The following is a 23490-nucleotide window of genomic DNA, read 5'->3' on the forward strand; positions in this document are numbered from 1 at the left end:
ATGTGTTTTCTAACTGCACCGGAAGGGCACAGATCTTAAGCTCCTGCTCCTTCATTAACCTATTTTGCTATATATCCTTCAATTCCTGGAGATTTGGAGATGATCTAACTAGAATGCACACTGCCCTACCCCGTGCGTCCCCCTCCCCCCACCCCCATGAAAATACGTTGTGCAAATCTCACACTGTAACCGACTATGGTCAAACCTATGACAAAGCCTGCACTTCTCACTCATGGTAAAAATTTTACTGTTATTGAAAAGGAATGTCTACTTTACCTAAGTTATGCTAATGCAGTAAAACAGGTTTATGAGCTAACTGCAATGATTTAAATTTTACTCCGTAGAACAAATGTAACTACAGCTACTAACACTACTGCTCCACTGTTTATACTACCACTACAAATACTTCACATGATTACTTGCCTAAAACAAAAATGACACATGTCCACTGGAATACTCATCAGAATTGAACACTATACAATGAGCAAATTTTCTTAAAGTTATGTCTACAGTTATTTCACAAGAAATAATAAGAAATCCCAGTTTAAAACTACAAAAATTTATAGTGGACTACAATGCATAAACAAATTATCAGTTCTTAGCTTCAACTGCTAACTGCTCACCTCAGTCAGCTGAGTTACTTCGATGCAAAATGTAAACACACTCCTGGATAACAGACCGTTCAAAACAATAACAGAACAAGGTAGAGATGAATTCAAATCAACAAATCAATTACTTTTAGAGGAAAAATTATCACAAACAGTCACTAAAAATATTTGAAACCTAAAACTATTTTTAAAAAGTGGAGAGCAATTTTAAAGCAACCCACCACCTGTCCCCCATGTTTTAAGTGCTGATCATCGGAGGGGAGACAGCTACTTCTGAACACACAAGATAATGCTTGCTGGTGGTTTCTTTCAATTATGAAATAATTGTTCTGCTAGATATTGGTTTTAAGGTGGATGTAGAAGTGTTTATATCTGGGTCTCCTCAAGAAATGAACGTAGTTTGGCCACTTTGTGAACAGGAGCTTCATCGTGGCATCACAAGAACTCATGCTGGACAATATTTGACTTCTTCCATTGATTTCTGCTGAATATCTTTGGAAGGCCTACCAATCTGCCGTTAATGTTGTAGGTAAGATGACCTACTGTAAAGAAATATATCTTCACTTTTGTTGAATAAGGATCATTGTTGGGGATCCAGGATTTAGTTTCACATCTGGGTAGTCAAATTGGTACACTCATGTCTCATCAACAGTTACAGTTATACAGTTACGCATAACTATTCAGATGTGCTACATTAAGCCATTTGTCCACAGAACTCCAAATATTGATTCATTGTTGCTGTGTTAAGTGGTATGGTTTTAAAGAATGTCAAATTTTCTGATAGGAGGATACTTTTGTAAGGTCATAAAGGTAGCTGTTGATCCAGATCTGAGAGGATGCTAAATGTGTTGGAAGATGGGGCTAGTGTTCTTTTCAGTTATTCTCCGAACACACACACACACACACACACACACACACACACACACAAATTATCTTTAAGAGGTGGTCATTGGAGGAGCAAGTCTCCAAATGGAAAATGTAATTGTTCAAAGCAGTGATTTAACCTCAAACCCAGCCAAAGCATAAAAAATGTGTTTAATGAAAATGTTCACTTTTCAACTTCGTACCAACAGTGACTGAATAATATGTGGAGTGTGACAATGGTGCCCTTACCTCGCTTCCTGTTGGCAGCCGGACCCTTCAGCAATACATTTACCAGATTATTGCTATCACATAACATTCTTGGATGTGCAACAATGGATTTAACATTCTTGGAAATGTAACAATGGATCAGAACAGAGCAATTATCAAAACTTTCTGGTTGACAGCAGAAATATGTTGAAAGCTGTGATAATGTTGTTAGAAGTGAGTATAAACTCTTGCAAGAGCACCACTATTACCGTGCAACTTAATTTGTAACAAATACTTGCCAAGACCCATCTTATGATGATTTGGATCTAATTTGTGCCTTTACATTATGTAAATTTTGTATTGTGTTGTATACTTCTCATGAGATCTCCATCTGTGCTTGCGGTGATTCTTTATCACGTTTACACCAATAAAATAACAAACTGAAGGGATTGTTTGGGAGTTGGTGGCTCCAGTACACATTCCTGAAATTAATAACTTAATAAAAGGCAAATTCTTCTCATGATCATGTCAAATTAAGTTAATGGTATTTACAAGTTTGGATAAAAATAAGAACTGCCTTTGGCTTGTGTCCAAATTGTGATTCCCTACCCCGTGCCCCCTTTCCCCCACCCCTACCCAACTTTGTGTGTGTCCCAGTATACATCTGTAGCTGTGTTCAACATATTATAACTTATCTAATTAATAGTTCTGGACAATTATTGGTTATTAACTTCTTCCACCTTTGCATATGAGATTGCAACGTAAAAGTGACCGGGAAAATCTGTGTGTTTAACTTTTCTCCTTAGTTCATAAAGAACATTATTGTGTGGTTCCTGTGCCAGCCATGCTTTTTGTATAAGTCAATTTCAGCTTCTGTAATTTGGTTTTGAGTTGTGATAACTGATAATTTTTTATGCTTCAACTCCATGCCAATATCATGTGAGGTGTCACTGTCCACTGTAGCATTACACATCAAAGCATTGATAATTTAAGCTGTGTTCCAGATAATGGACTTGATTTGTACTGTTAACTGGTCCGGCGTAGATTGATGTATGTAATCAAATGGAAGCAAGTCCCGAATTATGATTTAGGCATTCAATTCTTGCCATGCAGCTCTCCCTACAAACAGATCTTTCATGCCTCCACAGTCAAATCTGTATGTGTCTGCTTGCAATAATCAGAACAGATAAACCGATCAAATTCTGTATATCCAAATATCACATCTAAAAATTGCAGTTTTGTCCATTTCCATCCCTACATGTGTTCAATGAACTGTCCAAGTGCTCCTCTGTTATAAGTCAAAATTAAAATGTATCATCTGTATTACGAAATTAATATTGAACTGTGTCTTGGTGGGAATACTTCTTGTCACCCTGCTCAGAAGAAAGAGATGCTAGAACACTATGGTATCAGAGGAATTGCAAACAATTGGATTGCTACGTTCCTAACCAATCAGATGCAGAGAGTCAGCATTAAATACACTAATAGACAAAGCAACTCAATAACCGAAATACTATCAAGTAATAACACTGTAAAACAAGGTGTTTCACAGGGCTCAGTATTGGGACCCCTACTTTTCCTCCTGTATATTAATGACTTGAGCCTGAATGTTGATGCACACAAAACAATATTTGCTGATGACACATCTGTACTCCTCAAAGGGGAGAATACAGAGGCTGTGCAAAAAGCTGTGAACTTGGCCACTGAACAACTCGGTAACTGGGCTAAAATCAACAGATTAACTATCAACACCAAAAAGACAGCTTCCATGAGCTTTCACATAACACAAAATGCAAATTCCTCTCAGCCATTTGTCACTGTAAATAACCAGCCAATAGATACTGACACTGTTTTCAAATTCCTGTGTCTGTGGGTTCAAGTTAACCTGAAATGAAATACACATACAGGAAAGGTTAATGCCAGTATTAGTACTGCCTGTTATGCATTGAGTGTACTAAAATCATGCACTAGCCTGAAAACATTAACCAGTGCCTACTACGCTTACATACAAGCCCACCTAAAATATGGTGTGATATTCTGGGGAAATTCTCCAACTGCTCTGAACACATTCAGAATCCAGAAGAGAGCAATGAGGATTATTACTGGGAGCAAACCCAGAGACTCCTGCAAACCCATCTTCAGAAAGTTGGAAATTCTTACACTGCCTTGCCTATACTTCTCGAGACTCAAAAATTTTTCAGAAACCACATAGTGCCAACTGACACCAGAGTCATAAAAAGTAATGAAATACATGAACACAACACCAGGAAAAACACAATTTACATACAAACATTCAACTGTGTAAAAAGGGACCTTTCCACATGGGCCTCCAACTGTTCAACAATCTTCCCACTAGTATTAAGTCCATCGAAGACAACATAAAATTTAGCAAAGCCGTGAAGTCATATTTGTTGTGTCACTGTTTTTACTCTGTAAATAACAGTAATCTTGCTATTTGTGTTAAATTGAAAACATTGAGCAATATAATACATTAGGATACTATAGGCCCATATTAATATATGTTAACAATGTTAACTGATATTTTTCCCACATCTGCAACACACTGTGTACCATCAGATCACATGGAATAAATAAATAAATAAATAAATACACGAATACACAGTTCAAAACATTTCTGGGGTGTTCCTCTCGAGTGTGGAATTAATTGTGTGGATCAGTTTATTTGCATACTTTTCTAAAATGATGGCCTATAGCTACATTTGGGCTCAGTAATTAAAAAGGTAACCGTAATTCCAATGTGCATGTGCACAACCCTGTTTTAAATGTGTAGATTCACTCTGTGGCTATAAGAACTTCTCAGCTGTGAGTGAGATGATGCTATAGTTAAGACACTGGGCTTGGCAGTCCATATTTCCATAGTTTCCCAAAATTGCAGTAGACCAATGCTGGAGTAGTTCATTAAATGAGGGCATGGCTGATTTCCTTGTATATGTAGTCTGAAATTGTGCTCTATCTCTATTGAATTGTATGCCAGTGGGACATTAAACTCTGAACTTACTTCCTTTGAATTTCCTGATAGTGTGATTCTGTCATGATGAAATACCCACCGAACTGTAAGTCACTTATGGACTTTGCAATTTTCATATGAATTCAATGGTTAATACCTGGAGCCATATTATTAATATATAGTTAAAAAAAGGTAGTTTTTGCTTGGGGGGGGGGGGGGGGAGATATCTAGGCATAGCCATAAGAACATTGACTACGGCTCTTATCTGATTAATCAGGGGGGTAATCTGATAAAAACTGCAATAGTTGTGATCTGCCTGGTAGAACCAAAAAATCCATCAGTTGTGGTGTCCTTGATAAAAGCACTTTGGACCAGAGAATTATACTTATCACATTTAAGTGTATGATGTTTTGTGGCATTATTATCAGAAGTCTAAAATTGACCTGCACAGATAGCTATGCATGTTAAAATACTACTTCTGAGGTGGGGAGGTGTGCTGGCCCCATATTGAATCCGTCTGGCAGATTAATGATGAGGACCAATGTGCCAACCATCATGGGTGTGGTTTTTAGGCAAATTCCTCACATCCTGCTAGGTAAATGCCAGATAGGTATCCAAGCACCACCTACGTTACATGATTTTTAAACATTCGAAAACTTTTACATGTATATCACTACATGCAGACAGTTGACATACACATATACCACCCCAAGGAGTAATGTGGTGGCCACATGAACGGAATTCCATCCAGTGAAAATGGAGCATCATATGCAGCCAGTTTGCACTTTACTCTTTACACCACTTCAAAGATATTAGCTTTGAGATGTGCATTGAATGATAGCTATCATTATCCATTGCAGTAATACAGCCTTCTTCTAATGAGTGCATCAGGTTATTACCAAACAAATTTTTAAAACTGATGCATGTATTTCAAAATATTCTCTGGAAAAGCAGAAAATTTTGAGTGATAAATTCGAAAAGCTCAAATCTCAGTTGGAAAATGTACTTGTGGTACACCTCATTTAATATGTAGAAGCTTTCCTCACAGTAGCTTACAGCTTTACACTGTAATGTATTATTTATTGTATATACTACTATAAATATTTTTGATAATTTTTTTATTTTCTTATTAGCTTTCTGTGAATTTTGTTCCATGGCCATGGAATCTGTTGAATTGAATTAAATAAAATTGGATATATGGGAGCCTTGAAATTAGCATGACAGTTAGTATGGAACTTTTGTGGGCCACCTCAATGTTTAGGTACTTACAAGCCACTGTTTTTCTGTTAGAGTCATACCAAATTTATTTATTTGATGCATGTAAATCACATGCATGTCTGTTGTCCTCGGTATGCAATAAATGTGTAGCCTACAAAAGCTTTCCTTTGTTCCATCAGAAATTTTCAGTCATTGGTACACTTTCTGAACTTAAAACTTAGAGCTTATGTAAGATAAATTAGCATTTTTGGGCCCCCATACTCAGTTTTGTAATGTAGGTCTGCTAAGGTTCTACTGGCCATTAGAAAAATTGGTTTTAGTGTAGTATTGTAATTGAGTACTGTAGACTACATCTTCATAGATGTCAACAGTATCAACACACACCTTCAGCCTCAAAATAAGAAACACTGCCACTTGGACTATTTTTTTATGAGACTTCACATGTGTTGCCATCAGTTTTTGTGCTTGTGGACTGTCTTCAGCCTGTCACATTTCAGTTCTTATTTCTAGAATGGCTGAATTGTTTTAGGTGTTTGTTACAAAATGGAACACTTAGTGATACTGCTGGAAGCAATCTGGTAAGGTTTCTCTGCCATGACAAAACCACATATTAATGACAATGTTCAAGTCTAGTGATGGACAAGGTGGTGAGTGTAGTTAATCTACATGTTAGCCAAGCCGCTTCTGAACGGAGCTAACAGTAGTAACTGTGACATTGTCATCTTTTAAGATAACTTCCATGTTAGGGAACAACATTTCAATCCTAATGGTATACTTGTTTTCCTAAAATTTTGATCTAGTCCTTGATTGTAATTTGTTTTCAATGTATGAAAATGGTACTAAAGCAACCCCAGGCAAATATAGCCCATACTATCACTGATTCACCTACATTTGAACTATAAGAAGTAGGCAATGCAACCTTTCAGCTTCCTTCAGTAACCACCATATGTCTATCAGATTTGTCGCTGCAAAAAGGGTGAAGGATGATTTGTTGGTCATTATTCTGATCAGTACTGAGCACAGTGATACAGAGGTTAAGATATTGAACTGGCATTCAAGAGGCTGGGGATTCAGTTCCCCATGTAACCACTGAGATTTGATGTGGGTTCTCTGAATTTTTAAAGGTAATTCAAATGCCAAGATGATTCCTTTCAAAAGCAAACTGCCACTTTTCTTCCCACGTATGTCTAATCTGAGGTCGTGCTGCATTCCTAATGACCTTGTTATCAAAAGAATTCTAAACCTTAACCTTTCTCCTTACTTCCGTTGTCTGTCTTGTGCTAAGGTTTTGTTGCAATTGCAAGCTGGCAGCTGATGTTCAGTTTGTGCAGTTCCTATTGAACTGTAATTGCAGAACAGATTGATTAAAATTCCTATAAAATTCTGGCATCACCTGTATTGCACAAGCTCTACAGTTCAAAGTTAATATAACTGTCATTTTTTGATATAACAGTCACCTGTAGTTCATTTTGTCTACTGTATTTTGCAACTTTCTTCCTGTAAATTATGTTTGTCAATCCCATGATACCATGATATGTTTGATACAGTGAACTTTGCTCCAACTGTCCATTGTTGGAACTCTGTCTGGTTTCCTTTTTGTGTCACTTATATTTGGCGTACAACACAAAAATTGAATTAGACTGCTTGTTATACCACAATATAATTACATTTACTGAAATAACAAAAGAAATAACCTCACATGAATGATCAGTGCTCTGGACCATGTTTTTTCCATTATTATGATATCTGTCTCTAAATTTGAAGACATCTTGTCTGTAATGGTCTTGACATAATTGAGCCAAACTTATTGCACCAGTTGTAGTTAAAACAGTGAATTTGTTGGCCGTTGGAGCAAGGGAGTGCAATGGTTAGCACAAAGGATTTGCATTCGGGAGGATGATGGTTCAGGTCCTCTTCTGACCATCTAGGTTAAGGTTTTCCATGTTTTCCCTAAATTGCTCCAGGCAGATGCCGGAATAGTTCCTTTGTAAAGGGCATAACCTATTTCCTTCCTGATACAACCCTGCCCCGACCTTTATACTCCATCTCTATATGACCTTGCAGTCAACTCTTCCTCCTTTCTTTTTTATTGACCATTGCTTTCATATTAGTAGTGAGACTTAATTGCCAAAAAACTAAAAAATCACACGAAAAGATACTGTTTGGCATCAACACCAGGAAAAGTGAACTGCATAAATTTCACGCAGCAGTTTTCTTGCTTCATGGAGGAGTTACGAAATGTTTCTTATTTGTGGTACATTCCTGTTGTGCATATTACCTTCGTTTGTTGTTCTTTCTAGAAATATTAGACTGTGTGAAACAATGCTATGAATATGAAACTACAGTGGTTTGGAATTTTTTATTTTTATTTGTTTTTCAGCAATACACAGTGAAGGAGATGTTCATCAAACAGCTTGTGCAGTTATATGGAATGTCTGTGAGCAAGGCACTTGCAGTAGTGCAGATTTATCCATCTCCATCAGAATTAATGAAGGCATATGCACAAGGAGGAGGAGACGACCTTCTGAGTAACATTTTATATGGAAAGACACGTAGAAAGATAGGCCCAGCACTAAGTAAAACAATTTATCAGTTTTATACCCATGTATAAGCGTAATTAATTAATTTATCCAACTTGGGTTTAGTAGTTGTATATTTGGGGAATTAAACAATAGAGTAACATTTTGAAATGATACTTTAAATATGTTTCATTTTTGTTATCAGTAATATTTGTGTATTTATTATTTAAACCTTAAATGTGTCATAATTTTTTTTTAATTCTTGCATTGAAAGAACAGTTATATTATTTTCACTATAACAAGTGATAAAAATATATAAAATGATGGTTAACATTAACAAGAACTTTGCACTAATGCTGAATGTACAAGTAACATATTATGGCACAGAAGACAAATTGAGTTGAGACAAAAGTAAAAACCAAGACATGAGAAAAATGGTACTTAAGTTTGGTACAATTTGATGTGTGGCACTGGATGCCATGAACTTAATATAATGATATCTAAATAACTTTGCTGTCTCTTGGCATTCTATGATATTGCCACTGTGACTGATAGTAATATTGCAGACATTCTTGGTTGACCTGATACTCCATAATTAATGACCGTTTAGGTGGAAGGTAGTCTCCAGAGAACTAAACTAAACTAACTGCAAGCACTGACGTGAACTATCTAACTGTTGGTTCAGAACTGTGTGGCTGTCTGTCTGCTTTCTTTGAAGGTCTCAACAACCTCTGATTCTTTCAACTTTGGTCTAAGTCCATATCTGCCATTCTTTCATGATTTTTGAACTAAATAGTAACAATGTGTTCACTACCTTTCTACACGGTCGCTCAGGCCATGCACAAGCCAACACCAGACGTCACCAGAGATTGCTGCAAAAAACTTTAGATAAGCAGGATGGGAGAAGGCCACTGAGACATTCTTTTGCAAGCTTTTCATTCCTCCTCCTCCTCCCCCCCCCCCCCCTCCCCGCGTCCATGTTCTCCCCTTCTCTTCCTTTCACTGCTATCAAATTTCAGTCCCTCATCACAGCTAACTTTTTGTCATCCTTAACTATGTTAATAACTTATTTTATCTCATAAAACATTCTTTCAATTTCTTCATCAATGGCATAGCATAATAAATAATTTTTCTAACCATTTCAGGGATATTCAAGTAATTTTAAAATGAGCCTTTGTCATTTTATTAATAATGGTAAACATTACCCTAGTGAACTCGAGTGAAAGCAATTAATCTTTAAAGTATGGGACTATGATACCATTGTTATATCCTGGATTCTGGCCCATGTTTCAGGATGCTGTCCATTTTCCATCGCTTCTTCTTCTTCTTCTTCTTCGTTTCACCCAACTTTGGGGTACGTTGAATCAATCACTTCTGTGTGTTCTGCGCCTTTCTTTTCGCCCAGTACTGCTTCATTCTTTCTGATCTTGCTTTTCTTTCCTCATCAGAGATGACAATCGTTCTTTTCTTCCTATTTTGGAGCTGGAATCCCTCTTTTCTGTCTTTGCTTATCATTTTTGCGGTCCTGTCTGTGAGCATTTTTTCTGTGATGTGTAGTTCTCTTAAGTCTTTCTCTGTTTGGATAAACCAATTTGGTTTGGATTTTTTATTCCTGAAGTAGTCAAACATTCTTTTTGTAAGTCTATTTGGGTTCATTCTGAGAATGTGCCCATAAAACTCAATTCTTCTTTTCCTCATTGTATCCGAAAGTTTTTCTGTGGTTTTGTAGAGTGTTTCATTTTTGGTATGAATTAGTTTGTCGTTATGAAATTTGGGGCCTAAAATTTTTCTCAATATTTTTCTTTCTTTGATCTCTAGCCTTTCAATCGGCCATGGTTAGTGATAGATAATGTCTCAGCTGCATATAGTGCTTCTGGTTTAATGACAGTGTTGTAATGTTTTATTTTTGAATTCCATGAGAGGGACTTTTTATTATAAGTATTTTTAGTAAGCTGAAAGGCTAGTTCAACTTTGTTTCTTCTTAATTCTATTGCTTTTTTCTCAAGGGCGTTCCAGCTAATCCATTCACCAAGATATTTGAATTCTTTAACAATTTCGATCTTTTGGTCTCTTACTTTAAGATATTTCATTGGCTTTTTTATATTTGTGATTATTTTGGTTTTTTCAAAAGAAATTTTAAGGCCTATTTTCTCTGCTTGTTTCTGTAATTCGAGGATCTGTTCTTTGGCTTCTTCCCATGTTTCAGCTAGTAGGGCCATATCATCTGCAAATGCTAGGCAATTAACCTTGATGCCTTTGTTTTTTGCTCCTAGTCGGATTCCACTATTGATTTTCTTGTTCCATTCTCTTACTATTTTTTCTAGGGCACAGTTAAATAACAATGGAGAGAGTCCATCACCTTGTCGTACTCCAGTTTTTATCTCAAATAGGTATGAGAGTTCTCCCATAAATTTAATTTTGGAGTATGTGTTGGTGATGGTTTCTCTAATTAGGTTTGTAGTTTTATTGTCTAGGTTCAATTCTTTTAATATGGAGATTAGAGATTCCCTATCTATGGAGTCGTACGCCTTTTGAAAGTCAATGAATGTGATGACATACGCTTTTGCTCTCGATTTTTGGTAGGCCATAAGATTTTTGAGGTTTAGAATTTGTTCTGGGCAGGATCTTCCCTTTCTGAAGCCTGCCTGGTATTCTCCAAGCTGACAATCTAGCTGGGGTTCTGCTCTGTTCAAAAGGACTTTAGACAGTATTTTGTATGTTACGTCAAGGAGCGAAATCCCTCTGTAATTGTTGGGGTCTGTTCTGGATCCCCTCTTATGAATTGGGTGAATGAGGGCCATCTTCCATTCATCCGGAATTCTTTCTGTTTTCCATATTTCTTCAAATATGTTTTGGAGAGATTCTATGGCATTTCTATTGACATTTTTCCACAGTTCAGCTGTAATTTGGTTCTCTCCCGAAGCCTTATAGTTTTTGAGATTCAAAATGATTGATTGTAGTTCCTCGATGGTGGGTGGTTCTGAGTTAGGACTTGTTGAAGTTGAGTTGCTGAAATCCATTTTTTCAATTCGTTCTTTACAGTTGAGAAGGTTTCTGAAATATTCCCTCAAAATTTTGCAATTATCCCTGTTGTTGTGTGCAATATTACCATTTTTATCTTGTAATTGGAGTGTCGGTGGGCTGTACTTGGTTATTTTTTGTTTAAAAGTTCTGTAAAAGCTCCTAGTCTTGTTTTTGTTGAAGTCTTCGTTGATCTGCAAAAGGAGTTGATCTTCTTGTGCTTTTTTAATTCTTTTGAGGTTTTTACTCACTAGTTTTCTTACACTCAGGAAATTTTGCCTATTATATTCATTTTTCTGAGATTGCATCTGTTGCCATGCTTTCTTTCTTTGCTCAATAAGTTTGTCACATTCCTCTGTCCACCATGCGTGTTTTTTGATTTTGGTTATAGGTGCTATTTGTTCAGCTTTGGTTAGTAGGCTTTCCTTCATTTGATCCCAATTTTGGTTCCTTATATCTTGAGTCGCGAGGGGAAACTCCTTCGAATTCATTATCTTTTCTGGATCGTATCTTCTGCTTTTGGGTTTACTGTTTCTATCTTTCCTTTTGGGGATAATTTTGAGTTTTATTTTAGAAAGATAGTGATCAGAATCCAAGTTTGCTCCTCTGAGTACTTTGACATTTTGTATTTCTGTATGGTGTTTCCATTTTATCGCCACATGATCAAGTTGAAATTCACCCAAGTGTGGGTTTGGTGAGGTCCATGTCTTCTGTTTTCTGGGTAGTCTCTTAAAGGCTGTGGATTTCAGGATCAAGCCATGCGCTTGGCAGAGTTCTACTAATCTGACTCCATTTTGGTTAGTTCTATTGTGCGCTGGGTAGTTTCCAACAATATTTTTGTATTTCTTCTCTTTTCCTACTTGAGCATTGAAGTCCCCCATAAGTATGATGTTGTGTTTGTCTGGGATCTTTTGCACCGCGTCATCTAGTTGTTCCCAAAAACGTTCCACCTTTTCCTTATTTTTCCTATTGTCTTCATTTATGGGGGCATGTGCATTCACAATTGTGTATACTCTATTAGCAGATTTAAAAGTGAGTGTGGAGAGTCTTTCCGATTGTGATTGAAAGCTGATAATGGAGTCTAAAATACTTTTATCTATTATAAAGCCCGTTCCGAGGTGGGGTGTGTTTTTCATTATTCTTTTGCCTACCTTTCCTTTGTATATTCTGAAACCTCCGGAATCAAAATTGTTTTCATCTATGTATCGAGTTTCTTGTAGTGATGTTATGAGTATTCTATGATGTTTGAGGGTATCTGTAAGATGTTTTAATTTTCCTGTTTTTAAAAGAGAGTTTACATTGAAAGTAGCTATGTAACTTGTTTTTTTACATTTCAATTTGCTTGATGTCTTATCATGTCCCGATGCATCTCTGTGCAATGCTGCAGACTCCCCAGAATCCGATAGTCTGCTTGCGCACCTTGGTGCGGTGGATTGTCCACCTGGGGTAATTTATTTCACATTACACTCTTCCATGATTGATAGTATTATGTAAGGGGTGACTCTTCGAGCCACAAATTTACAACCACGGTTGTTAGCCCTGGAGGTTTTTCCCAGCCGCCCCTGATCTGGGGAACAGACGCTGACCAAAGACCGCCCAATGTGAGACAGTCGCCTTTGGATTTCTGGTCCTGTGTTGGTCCACGGGTGGTATTTTATTTCCCACCTACCCTACATATCTGTAGAGCTTTCCCCTATCCGCTACCTGGGGACGCGCCCGGTAGGGGAACAGGTTCCCCCTCGGGTTTCCATCGCTATTATAGGAATATTAATAGTATCTGTACTTTGTGTAGAACAAGATACATTGTGCTTTGCTGCACTGACACTGGTATTTGTGTTGCTAGGTACAAATACCTGGTTCTTCTCCCTATTAATTTTCTTACTATCTTTTCCATTATAGGTTCTCCTATCTGCAGAACAAAAATTACGTTCTTTTCTCTTACGAAATTTTGTTGGGTAGTGATCCCCTTCGCTATTCTCTGTCTGCTTATTTCCTAGGTTCCTATTGTCTCCAGGACTGAAGTCTCTTATTTCTTTATTTAATGTATCTAAACCTTCTATAAATGCTAATAAGTGGTCTACTCTAGTCCACCCACTACATAGGATTTCTTTCCACAGAAAATATGGTAATCTCATCACGAGAATCTGAACTAAACATTTTTCATCTAGTGGGTTGTTCACGCATTCAGATCTAGTTAAACACTATCTAGTATATCTCTTATAGGTACCCCAGAAACTACGAGAGGGTACCCAAAAGAAAGCAGAATTATTTTTTTAAAAGCTATATATTTTCAAATTGTTTACAAAAAAACCTTATCCCCTTCAAAATACTCTCCGTTCAACTAATACATTTGTCCCACCGGTGCTTCCACTGTTCAAAACATTTTTGTAATCATCTTTAGAAATGGCTGACAGCTTCTCCCTTGTTTTTTCTTAACTTCTTCAATGTTGTCAAATAGGTGTCCTTTCATGCCCCTTTTCATGCGCAGAAATAAGAAAAAGTTGCATAGAGCCAGATCAAGCAAGTAAAGTACGTGGGGTGGTGGAACCATGCCATTTTTAGCCAAAAACTGTCTAACAGAGATGGCTGTGCACACAGGTGCATTGTCATAGTGGAAGAATCAATCTCCTGTCTGCCACAAATCAGGTATTTTTTGATGAACACTGTTGCACAATCTTCTTAAGACTTCCAAATAAAATGTTTGATTTATAGTCCGACCTGGGGGAACAAACTCTGAATGAACTTTTCAATATTTTTGTTGATTTGGGCAGTTGATAGATGCCCAGAAGGAGGTTTGTCACCATTTTTAAATTTAGCAAACCCCTCGTACAGTTGGGTTTTTTCCATAACGTCATCTTGGTAAGCTACTTTCAACATTAAAACAGTTTCAGCAGCATTTTTACTGTGTAGAAAACAAAATTTCACAGCTGCTTGTTGTTCACTTAAACCTGCAACCATAAAAAACAAAACAAGAACAAAACAGTGCTAGCAAGAACAATTCCTGCAGATGAACAGAACAAGTCAGGTCAAGAACACTGGCAGCACTGAATTGGCAACGATTTGTGCTATAGGTGCCTAGCGGCAGAAAGCTCGGCCCATGTCAATGTTATTCTGATTATTACTATTATTATTTTTATTTATTTATTTATTGTACCCCCTTGTTGCCACTTATAAATCTCTGATCAAGCTTGGTGGGTGCTGTTAAGGTTGACAATACAGCCTCTTGTAAAGGTTGCCTACATTTGTGAAAAGGGTGGATGACAGAAATCAAAGCACAGTGGTGGCCTGTGAGATGAACCAGCGATGAAACTGTTGTCACGGAGGCCATAACACCTTTATGTGTTGTAAATTATACAAATAGTGGCAGTTCTCAGGGAGAATATTCCACACAGTTATCTGGCTTACCCAATGCTGACAGGCCACCTGCATGGTGATGATACTGGGGTCACTGCCAAAGATTTCTTATCTCCACTTTCAAATGGGACTGCCTCCCTTGGCATCATATATCCACACAATGTTTTTTCCCTTAACCTCTCAGGAAAAGTTTCCTGTAGTGTGTCCCCAATTTGCAAAATCACCCTGTAATGCCGCTGTAACTGAGACAAGACTGAATTAAGGCCTTACAAAATATTGAGCATTCTGACAGACTTGGGCAATTCCAGCAGGACAATGTGACACCCCACACGTCCATAATGCCTACAGAGGGGCTCTAGGAACACTCTTCTGAGTTTAAACACTGCCACTGGCCAACGAAATCCCCAGGCATGAAGACTGTTGAGCATATCTGGGATACCTTGCAAAGTGCTGTCCAGAAGAGATCTCCAACCCCTCGCACTCTTACAGATTTATGGACAGTTCTGCAGGATTCATGGTGTCAGTTCCCTCCAGCACTACTTCAGACATTAGTCGAGACCATGCCATGTTGGGTTGCGGCACTTCTGCGTGCTTGTAGGGGTCCTACACGATATAAGACAGGTGTACCAGTTTCTTTGGCTCTTCAGTGTATTTGGAACTGTTCTTCGCGATACAGCCAAACACACACTATTATGCAAACTGAAATCTGTTAAAACATGAATGGTGGTGGGACTTGGTCAGTTTCATAATAGAAGAAGGAAAGAAAGAAAGAAATCCTTGGATTGGACAAACAGATCCTTGAGCTGTGTGCTACACCGTACATCTACCAGTTTAACCTGAAAGTAATGAGTTACAACAGCAACCAAAAGCGAGAATGCTCTGACAAAAAAATCAAAATTAGTCTTCATTCGTTTAAATTCTTGAAACACCTTTGAGAATACACGATGAAGTGTCTGAATAACTGAAACCTAGTCAGTCGTGTCTGGTCCACAACTGACTGCCTTTTGTTCTGGGAAATACTCCATGTTGTGTACAAGAAGCTGACTTTTCCATAGGTTTAATTTTTGTCTGAAAGCATCAATTTTGTCCACCAAATCTGTCACTAAATTGTTGTCTCTTTGCACTGAGACACTTCATGTTTTCAGATAATTGGTTATGTTGGCCATAAATGTGAGATCAGTAATTCAATGACGATCATGGAGATGCTTGTCCTCTTTTCCATTCACCTCTAGAAATATTGTGATCTCTTCTCACAAATTAACCCGGATATGGCTGTTGTCAATCTGGAAAGATTTTTACAGTGGCGCGTAAAACTGCTTATAGCACTTAGTTATTCTGCTTGCCAATACAAGCATTAGTATACACTTCATCCAATAAACCCTTTCCATTGCTTAAAACATAATCTAGCTTCCATTGTTGAGTCACACTTTTTCTGTGTGCGTGTGAAAACTTGCTGGCTGAAACTGGATTATCCGTCCGACCTTCTTGTCGATGGGTAAGTACATGGAGTTTATAAATGAGTATCGGGGTTTTAACGCTTTATAATATTTATTAAATTAAACTTACAGTTATAAATGATATGTCAAATGAAAGAGCAACTCAAACAGTTTTACCAAGAACCTTCTAAATGTCCAATGTGAGCACCATTTGTCACACAGCACACATCAAGTCTATAGCCGAGCGCTGGATAGGCCACAAGGGGCCCAATGACAGGGCTTGTTTTTCATGGCCTCCACGTTCACCCAACCTAATGCCATGTGATTTTTTCCTTTGGGGCTTCATCAAGGATCGTGTGTACATGCCTCCGCTACCAGTAGACCCCCCCCCCCCTCTCACCCTCCACCTCCGCCTCCGAGTTCAGAAACCAGATTGAAGCACCTATTGCTACAATCACCGAAGACACACTTATCAACGTTTGGGAGGAACTCGGTTATAGACTTGATGTGTGCCGTGTGACAAATGGTGCTCACAATGAACATGTGTAAGGCTCATGGTAAAATTGTTTGAGTTGCTCTTTCATTTGACATATCATTTATAACTGTAAGTTTAATATAATAAATATTATAAAGCGTTAAAACCCCAATATTCATTTATAAACACCCTGTATAATGTGAAACGCTAAAAACACTAACGCACTCCGTCTTCAGGCCATGAGTGGCCTACCGGGACCATCCGACCGCCGTGTCATCCTCATCAGAGGATGCGGATAGGAGGGGCGTGGGGTCAGCACACCGCTCTCCCGGTCGTTATGATGGTATTCTTGACCGAAGCCGCTACTATTCGGTCGAGTAGCTCCTCAATTGGCATCACGAGGCTGAGTGCACCCCGAAAACTGGCAACAGCGCATGGCAGCCTGGATGGTCCCCCATCCAAGTGCCGCACGCCCGACAGTGCTTAACTTCGGTGATCTCACGGGAACCGGTGTATCCACGGCGGCAAGGCCGTTGCCCCCTGTATAATGTCTATGTGAATATATTTATTAGAGATATAACTATTCACATATTATCTCAGAATGGCGTATTAGCATACTAAAGGATAATACAGATATTTCTTTGCCAACTATTACCTCCATGACCGTCTATTTAAACACATCCTTCTAGAAAGACATTAGTTTACTGCATACAAAAATCAGACACAATGTTTTCTGGGATTCCCATTTCACTGCAATGTAATTACATGTGCTTATACAAAATTTTAGTAACAAAGGTTGAGGTTTTAATCACTAAAATGTATAAAATATGCTCTTAAACATGTTTAACATCACGTTTTTTTTTTAATTTTCATTTTTTAAAATATCGGAATTGAGAACCCAGTCTTTTGTACAAACCACGCTTTTGAAGAGGATTGCTCTTATTTAGTTTTATGAAAATAAAGAGCAGCAGTAAGAGTAAATACTATTAAAAGCATCGCTAATATAAGCAAATAATTGCATTTCCTGTACAATTATTTGCAGGGAATGGGTGACATTAGATGAACTTCTTGAAATTCAAGAGTACTGATGATGGCATTCCTGAAAATAGTTTGGATATTGCTTTGTTACCACCCACAAATGCCAGATGATCTGCTGAAAGCTCCAGCTGCAATTGGCAGTAATGCTATGCCTAAAAACATTGAAATTCCAATTCCATCTATCTTTACCAATGATACAGATACTGACATTTTAACAAGTAGAGATTCTCTGCCTTCCACAGCCACTGCTGCAGTATCCTATGCAATACCAAAGAAATCCACTGCACTAAAATGAAAAATCAACTAAACTGTCTTGTACATACAACTGGGCAAAACAAACACTTTCACCTACAACCACAGTCTTGCCACAAATGAGTACTGCAAAATATTCATTGAGGTCACCATTAGAATATTTTGAACTATTTTTGACCATCATGTGATAAGCATGATGGTGAAATACACCAACCAATATGCAGCGAAGAGGAACCAACTTGGAGATTGCTCTGAAGAGGAAATGAAATGTTTTTTTAGCTATTTTGCTTCTTAGTGGATACGTCGTCCGGCCAAGGAAATACATGTATTGGCAGATGACAACAAATGTAAACAATGTTTTAGTTTCTAATGCAATATTCAGGGACCGCTTCAAGTTCATTATGTCAAATATTCACATTTGCAACAATGAAGATGGTGCTGACAGATTTTCTAAGGTTCACCCCCTTACAAGCACGATAAAGAAAAATGCAGAGAACGCAATGCAGAGAACATATGCCTAATAAGCAAAATCATTCAGTCGACGAAAGCTTAGTGCCTTATTTCGGGCGGCGTGAGGCAAAACAATTTATTCGAGGCAAACCTATAAGATACGGGTTCAAGTTCTGGTGTGGAGGTCCAAGTAATGGATATTTGACATGGCTTGAACCATATCAAGAGCTGGCACACTGCCAGTAAAATATGTTCACAATGATCTGGAGTAGTCACGACTTATATCGACCAGCTGGAAGAGATGCCATATAGACTGTATTTTGACAATTTATTTACTTCATTTCACCTTCTGTCTGAGTTGCATCTACGAAATATCCAGGCCACAGGTACTATAAGAACCAACAAAATTGGTAAAGATTGTCGTTTATAGAAGGGAGAAGATTTGGAAAGGAAACCTAGAGAGGCATTTGACTTCAGGTTGGACAGTTCAGCTAATATATTAGTGGCTTCATAGAATGACAACAGTATGGTGACAACAGCAGCAAACTTTGACACTATATATCCAACTCGTGCAGTAATGCGGTATTCACGTTCGGAGGAAAGACAGACAGTAATTCACCAACAAGAGTCATTTATCACAACAATAAGTTTAAAGATGGAACTGACAGAGCTGACCAAAATATTTCACTCTACAGTGAATCTATCAGGGGTAAGAAATGGTAATTCCCCATAATTGCACATTTAGTTGATGTAGATGAACACAATGCATGGCAGCTCTACGGATAGCATTTCGTCGAAGAATCATCACTCAATTCTGGAATCAACTGCTATTGCTACGTAGAGAGGACGACTATCTAAAATGGCAAAAATTGATTTTAGATATGACAAGCTGGAACATTATGTTGCAGATTTGCCACTTGAACCACAGGAAAGAAGAAACAACTTCACTGTTGCTAATGTCACAAAAAATTCTAAAACACAGTAACACAGTACATTAAATGTAGTATACCACTTCATGCATCATGTTTCATACTGTTCCACACAAAATAGTAAAGCAGTATTGTTTGAATGCTTAAATAGTGACATTGTGTTAAGTGAATGTATATTCAGTCAAAATCCTTCCAGAAGGATAGGCCGTTTTTCAAAATTCATGCAAATTAAAATTGTATAACTATTATAAACATGTAAGTTTAATTATAATTAAGTGATTATTTTTATTAAAATGCAAACAAAAAATAATTCAACCTTATCTGGGTTAAGGAACCTCTTCAGGACTTGTCCACGACTTAGCCACCTAACTTCAGAGTGATGTGGAACTTCAGCATATTAGGCTTTGGCATCGGCCAAGACTTCCTTAAATATACGCTGTCTCAGTCCATGGGACCAAATGTAGTTCACTGAATGGACAAATACCTCAATTACATCATTCACTTTAGCTGACTAGGCACACAGCACCTCTTGATGTATCAGGTATTGAACTGCAGCTGTTGATGAGGCCCCAACAGATTCCAACTTCTCCCTTATGAAGCTAGTAAGACCACAACATTCTCCCTGCATTGATGGCCCACTGTTGTGATACTGACCAGCCGTTTCCACTCCACTCCAAATGAATCAATTGACACATGCATCACATCAAAAATGATGTAGCCAGTAGTAGTGCCCTTACATGAGATTAAACTGAGAAGCTCCCCCATTACTTCTAGCTTACTCCCCGCACAAAAATCCCCAGCTTTGCTGTGACCAACATGTCAGTGGAATCGTAAAATGCGATGTAAAATGCTATGAACTTGGATGCCCTCTGAGTCAACTGACCCTGTACGTCTGCAGCTGCAGCAGCAATGCGGCGTTCCACATGTGTTGAGAAAGAAACAATCATCTCTCTTGTGGTTTATGTCATAGTGTCAGTGAGATTGGAATTTAGTGTTTCTGTCCTTGTTTACTGACAGTTTCAGTAGAGTAGCACGCACGTGCCCAGAGTTTTCCGTGTCTGGCTACACTGGGTGCTTGGCTGTTCCAGCTGTTGACATGTATTGAATACATCAGCATCTTCGCAGTGTATTGCATCAACAGACACACATTTGTTTGTATGACCAAATCAATAGCAGACAGTCTTGTAAAGATGGGTTCATTACACTAAGCAGGTCTTTCTTTAATTTGTTGTGAGGGGAGTGCATGATAAGCATGTCACGAATTAGTGAGTGCGTGTAAGATTTCTTACATCGATCATTTTCACAATAAAATTCACATTTCCGAGTCAGGCCCCGTAAATGAGTGAATTACTCTTTATAGTTTTGATTTGACTTCTTGAAACATTGAAAAAAATCTCTATCTGCCAGTAGCAACATGAAGTTGTGGGTCAAATTATTTCACAAGAATTTCTTTAATGTCAAAATAAGAGTGAGTCACAGTTTACTAGCATGTGATAATTTCTGGAGAAGTTGAAATACAGTGGGGCCTCCTCATACTAAAAAAAATTAGTTTCTTTCTACATAACCTGATATCTGATGCATGAGGATATGCTGCTCCAGATGTTGGATATAGTTGTTCCAGAACTCAACTTTTTGATTGAATGCTAGAAATGCTGACGGTAGCATCCTAATTGGAAGTGGTTCTTTTTGGTCGTCATTCTCGCTTTCTTCAAATCAAGCCAAGTGCGCCATTATCAAGTCCTGTTGTGCTTACAGTTGTTGCAATAAGTTTTGCAGGGGCTAAATGATGAGTTCCGATTGGGCCATGTGTGAAAAATATGCTCAGAAGAGTTTAAAATATTCCCAGAAATCTTCCTGGAAAGGAAACGAATTTGCAGTCCGAGAACCTACTATATACAAAATATTTTAAGCCATACAATGTTTCCACAAAAATCAATAAAATTAATTATGCACTTAAAATTAAGTAATATTAAAAATTGTCCTGCTTAGGTAGGCCTTTTTACCCCTCTGCTTGTCACCCCTATTGGCAAGATTGGTTCAAATGACTCTGAGCACTATGGGACTTAACTTCTGAGGTCATCAGTCCCCTAGAACTTAGAACTACTTAAACCTAACTAACCTAAGGACATCACACACATCCATGCCCGAGGCAGGATTCATACCTGCGACCGTAGCGGTCGCTCGGCTCCAGACTGTAGCGCCTAGAACCACACGGCTATTGGCGAGAATGCTGTGGGTTTGCACTGTCTTATTGTCAGTGTTGGAAGTGACGAAAATTTTTGTTTCACCATCCTGTAAACTTCTTCCTTGTCACCGGAATATTAGGGATGTTGTAACTGAACCTTACTATTAATTCAGCCCAGACATTTCTGGTAGCAGAAAAGTGGTTTTACTGCTATAGTTCTACGAAGGTGGCCGAGTGCATGCTTACTAGTTAAACACTTGCTTGACAGGGTGGTACTTGAACATAAATGTGACAACACAATAAGAAATAACAACTAACATTTATTAAGAGTGTGTTACAAAATGGTAATTAACTTTGGTAAAGTTTGATGTGTGGTCCTGGATGCCCTAAACCTAATACAATGATATGTAAATAACTTTGCAGTCTCTTGGTAGTCTTATGATTTTGTTACTATGACTGATCGTAATATTCCAGACACTCTTGATTTTTCTGTTACTCCATAAATAGCAACTGCACAGTTGGAAGTTAGTCTTCAGGAAATTACACTGAACTGGCTGCGGGCACTGAACTGAACTGTCATTTTATAACTGACTGTCTGCAATGTGTTGTGTTTTGTGCCTGTCAGTGGAAGAATTTCCATGTCTACCAATACAAGACAGGAGCAATGTAGTCCATGGTTGACAGTGTTCTCTTTGGTCACTTTCCACACTATAAGCGGATGAGTATGACGCACTTAAGGACACAGCACTAAAGAAGAAAGAGGTCAGGATTATCTGGAGGCTGCTGCTCGGCACTGAGAGGCATCATCTTAGTAGTTGTGCCTGTGTGGCGTCGGTGTCTTGTGGTATTTGATGTGTACTGGGTGTCTGGTAAACAACACACTTCAAGGCACAGAATTTGTCAGCTCCTTGACTAGGCTCTCCAAAGATTTGTACCCATTCCAGTTTGCTTCTTCACAACAAGTGTATTGTCCAGTGCTTCTTATTTGTGTACAGTATTTCAAGTCTGCAGATGGACTGTAGATATAGGGGAATATTTATTGATTTTTAATTCTCTTTTGAGTAAATAGTTTGTGTTCATTTTCATGATATAGTCTTAAGGCGTGTGTCAACTACCAAGTAAACTTCAGCAAGCTACTTCTGCAAGTTATTTGACTTTGAAACATCCTCAGCAAGTCAACTTCCACAAGTTCTGCCTACTTGCAACAGTAGCTTTCGCAAGTTAGTGCACACAGTTTCTTGGTTCTTGCTGCAAGTGCTTGCCAGTTGCTGGAAGTTTTTCTCAAACTTGCAGAAGTTTTGTGTGTTCAATACTGGTATGACAATGTCAGTGTTGAGAAGGAGAATGACACAAAGTCAGATGAACTATGGGAACCCAAAAACATGTATACTTGTCGATCAACCAAGGAAGTACGAAAAAATTGAATAATTACTTTGTTTCACCAGAAGGAAAAGTAGAATGACGGTAGAGACTTTTTTAAATTGTAGCTGATTTTTTAATATTAGTATCACCATAAATGGATTACATTTGTTATAAATAATATTTACAAAAGATGGATGGTAATTAAAAGGTGATCTCTTGGTGATTCAGCCCCAGCAGTTTTGTATCCTGGTTTTGAATATTTTATTGTGCAACAGACAAGAGATTTACGAAAATGTGACATACAACATTCTCATAAAAGTTTTTAATCTGAGTGAAGTCCTCTCATTTTAAATGATTCAGTAGTGATAAATATGTAAACCTCTGTATCCATTTCTTTTCTTTTTTTATTTTCATCACAATTTTTCTTCAATAATAATAGTAACGCAACAATGATGGCAGCTGTTCTGGATTTTAGCATGGCACTGTGAACATTCATTCACCAATCTTATGACATGACACTATTGGAAACACTTCTGCAAGTATTTTCAGCAAGTTGCTGAAATTAACTTGCCCAAGTGACTTGTAGAAGTAAACTCACATAAGT

General features: G+C 37.9%; 1 protein-coding gene and 1 pseudogene across 3 annotated transcripts in view; one reads left to right on the forward strand and one right to left on the reverse strand.

The window, feature by feature from the left end:
• Positions 1-23490, forward strand: part of LOC126248386 (crossover junction endonuclease MUS81) — a 214678-nt gene that overhangs the window by 172919 nt on the left and 18269 nt on the right. For 2 of the 3 annotated variants that reach the window (XM_049949328.1, XM_049949330.1), the window contains exon 11: positions 8246-8592. In XM_049949328.1, the coding sequence (XP_049805285.1) occupies positions 8246-8476 (231 nt within the window). In that variant the 3' untranslated portion in view covers positions 8477-8592. Of the gene's footprint in view, positions 1-8245; positions 8593-23490 lie in introns of those variants that run through there. The other variant, XM_049949329.1, reaches the window with a different exon arrangement.
• LOC126250551 (5S ribosomal RNA) lies at positions 17093-17208 on the reverse strand (annotated as a pseudogene).

Source organism: Schistocerca nitens, chromosome 3, assembly GCF_023898315.1.
Source record: "Schistocerca nitens isolate TAMUIC-IGC-003100 chromosome 3, iqSchNite1.1, whole genome shotgun sequence".
Taxonomy (NCBI): domain Eukaryota; kingdom Metazoa; phylum Arthropoda; class Insecta; order Orthoptera; family Acrididae; genus Schistocerca; species Schistocerca nitens.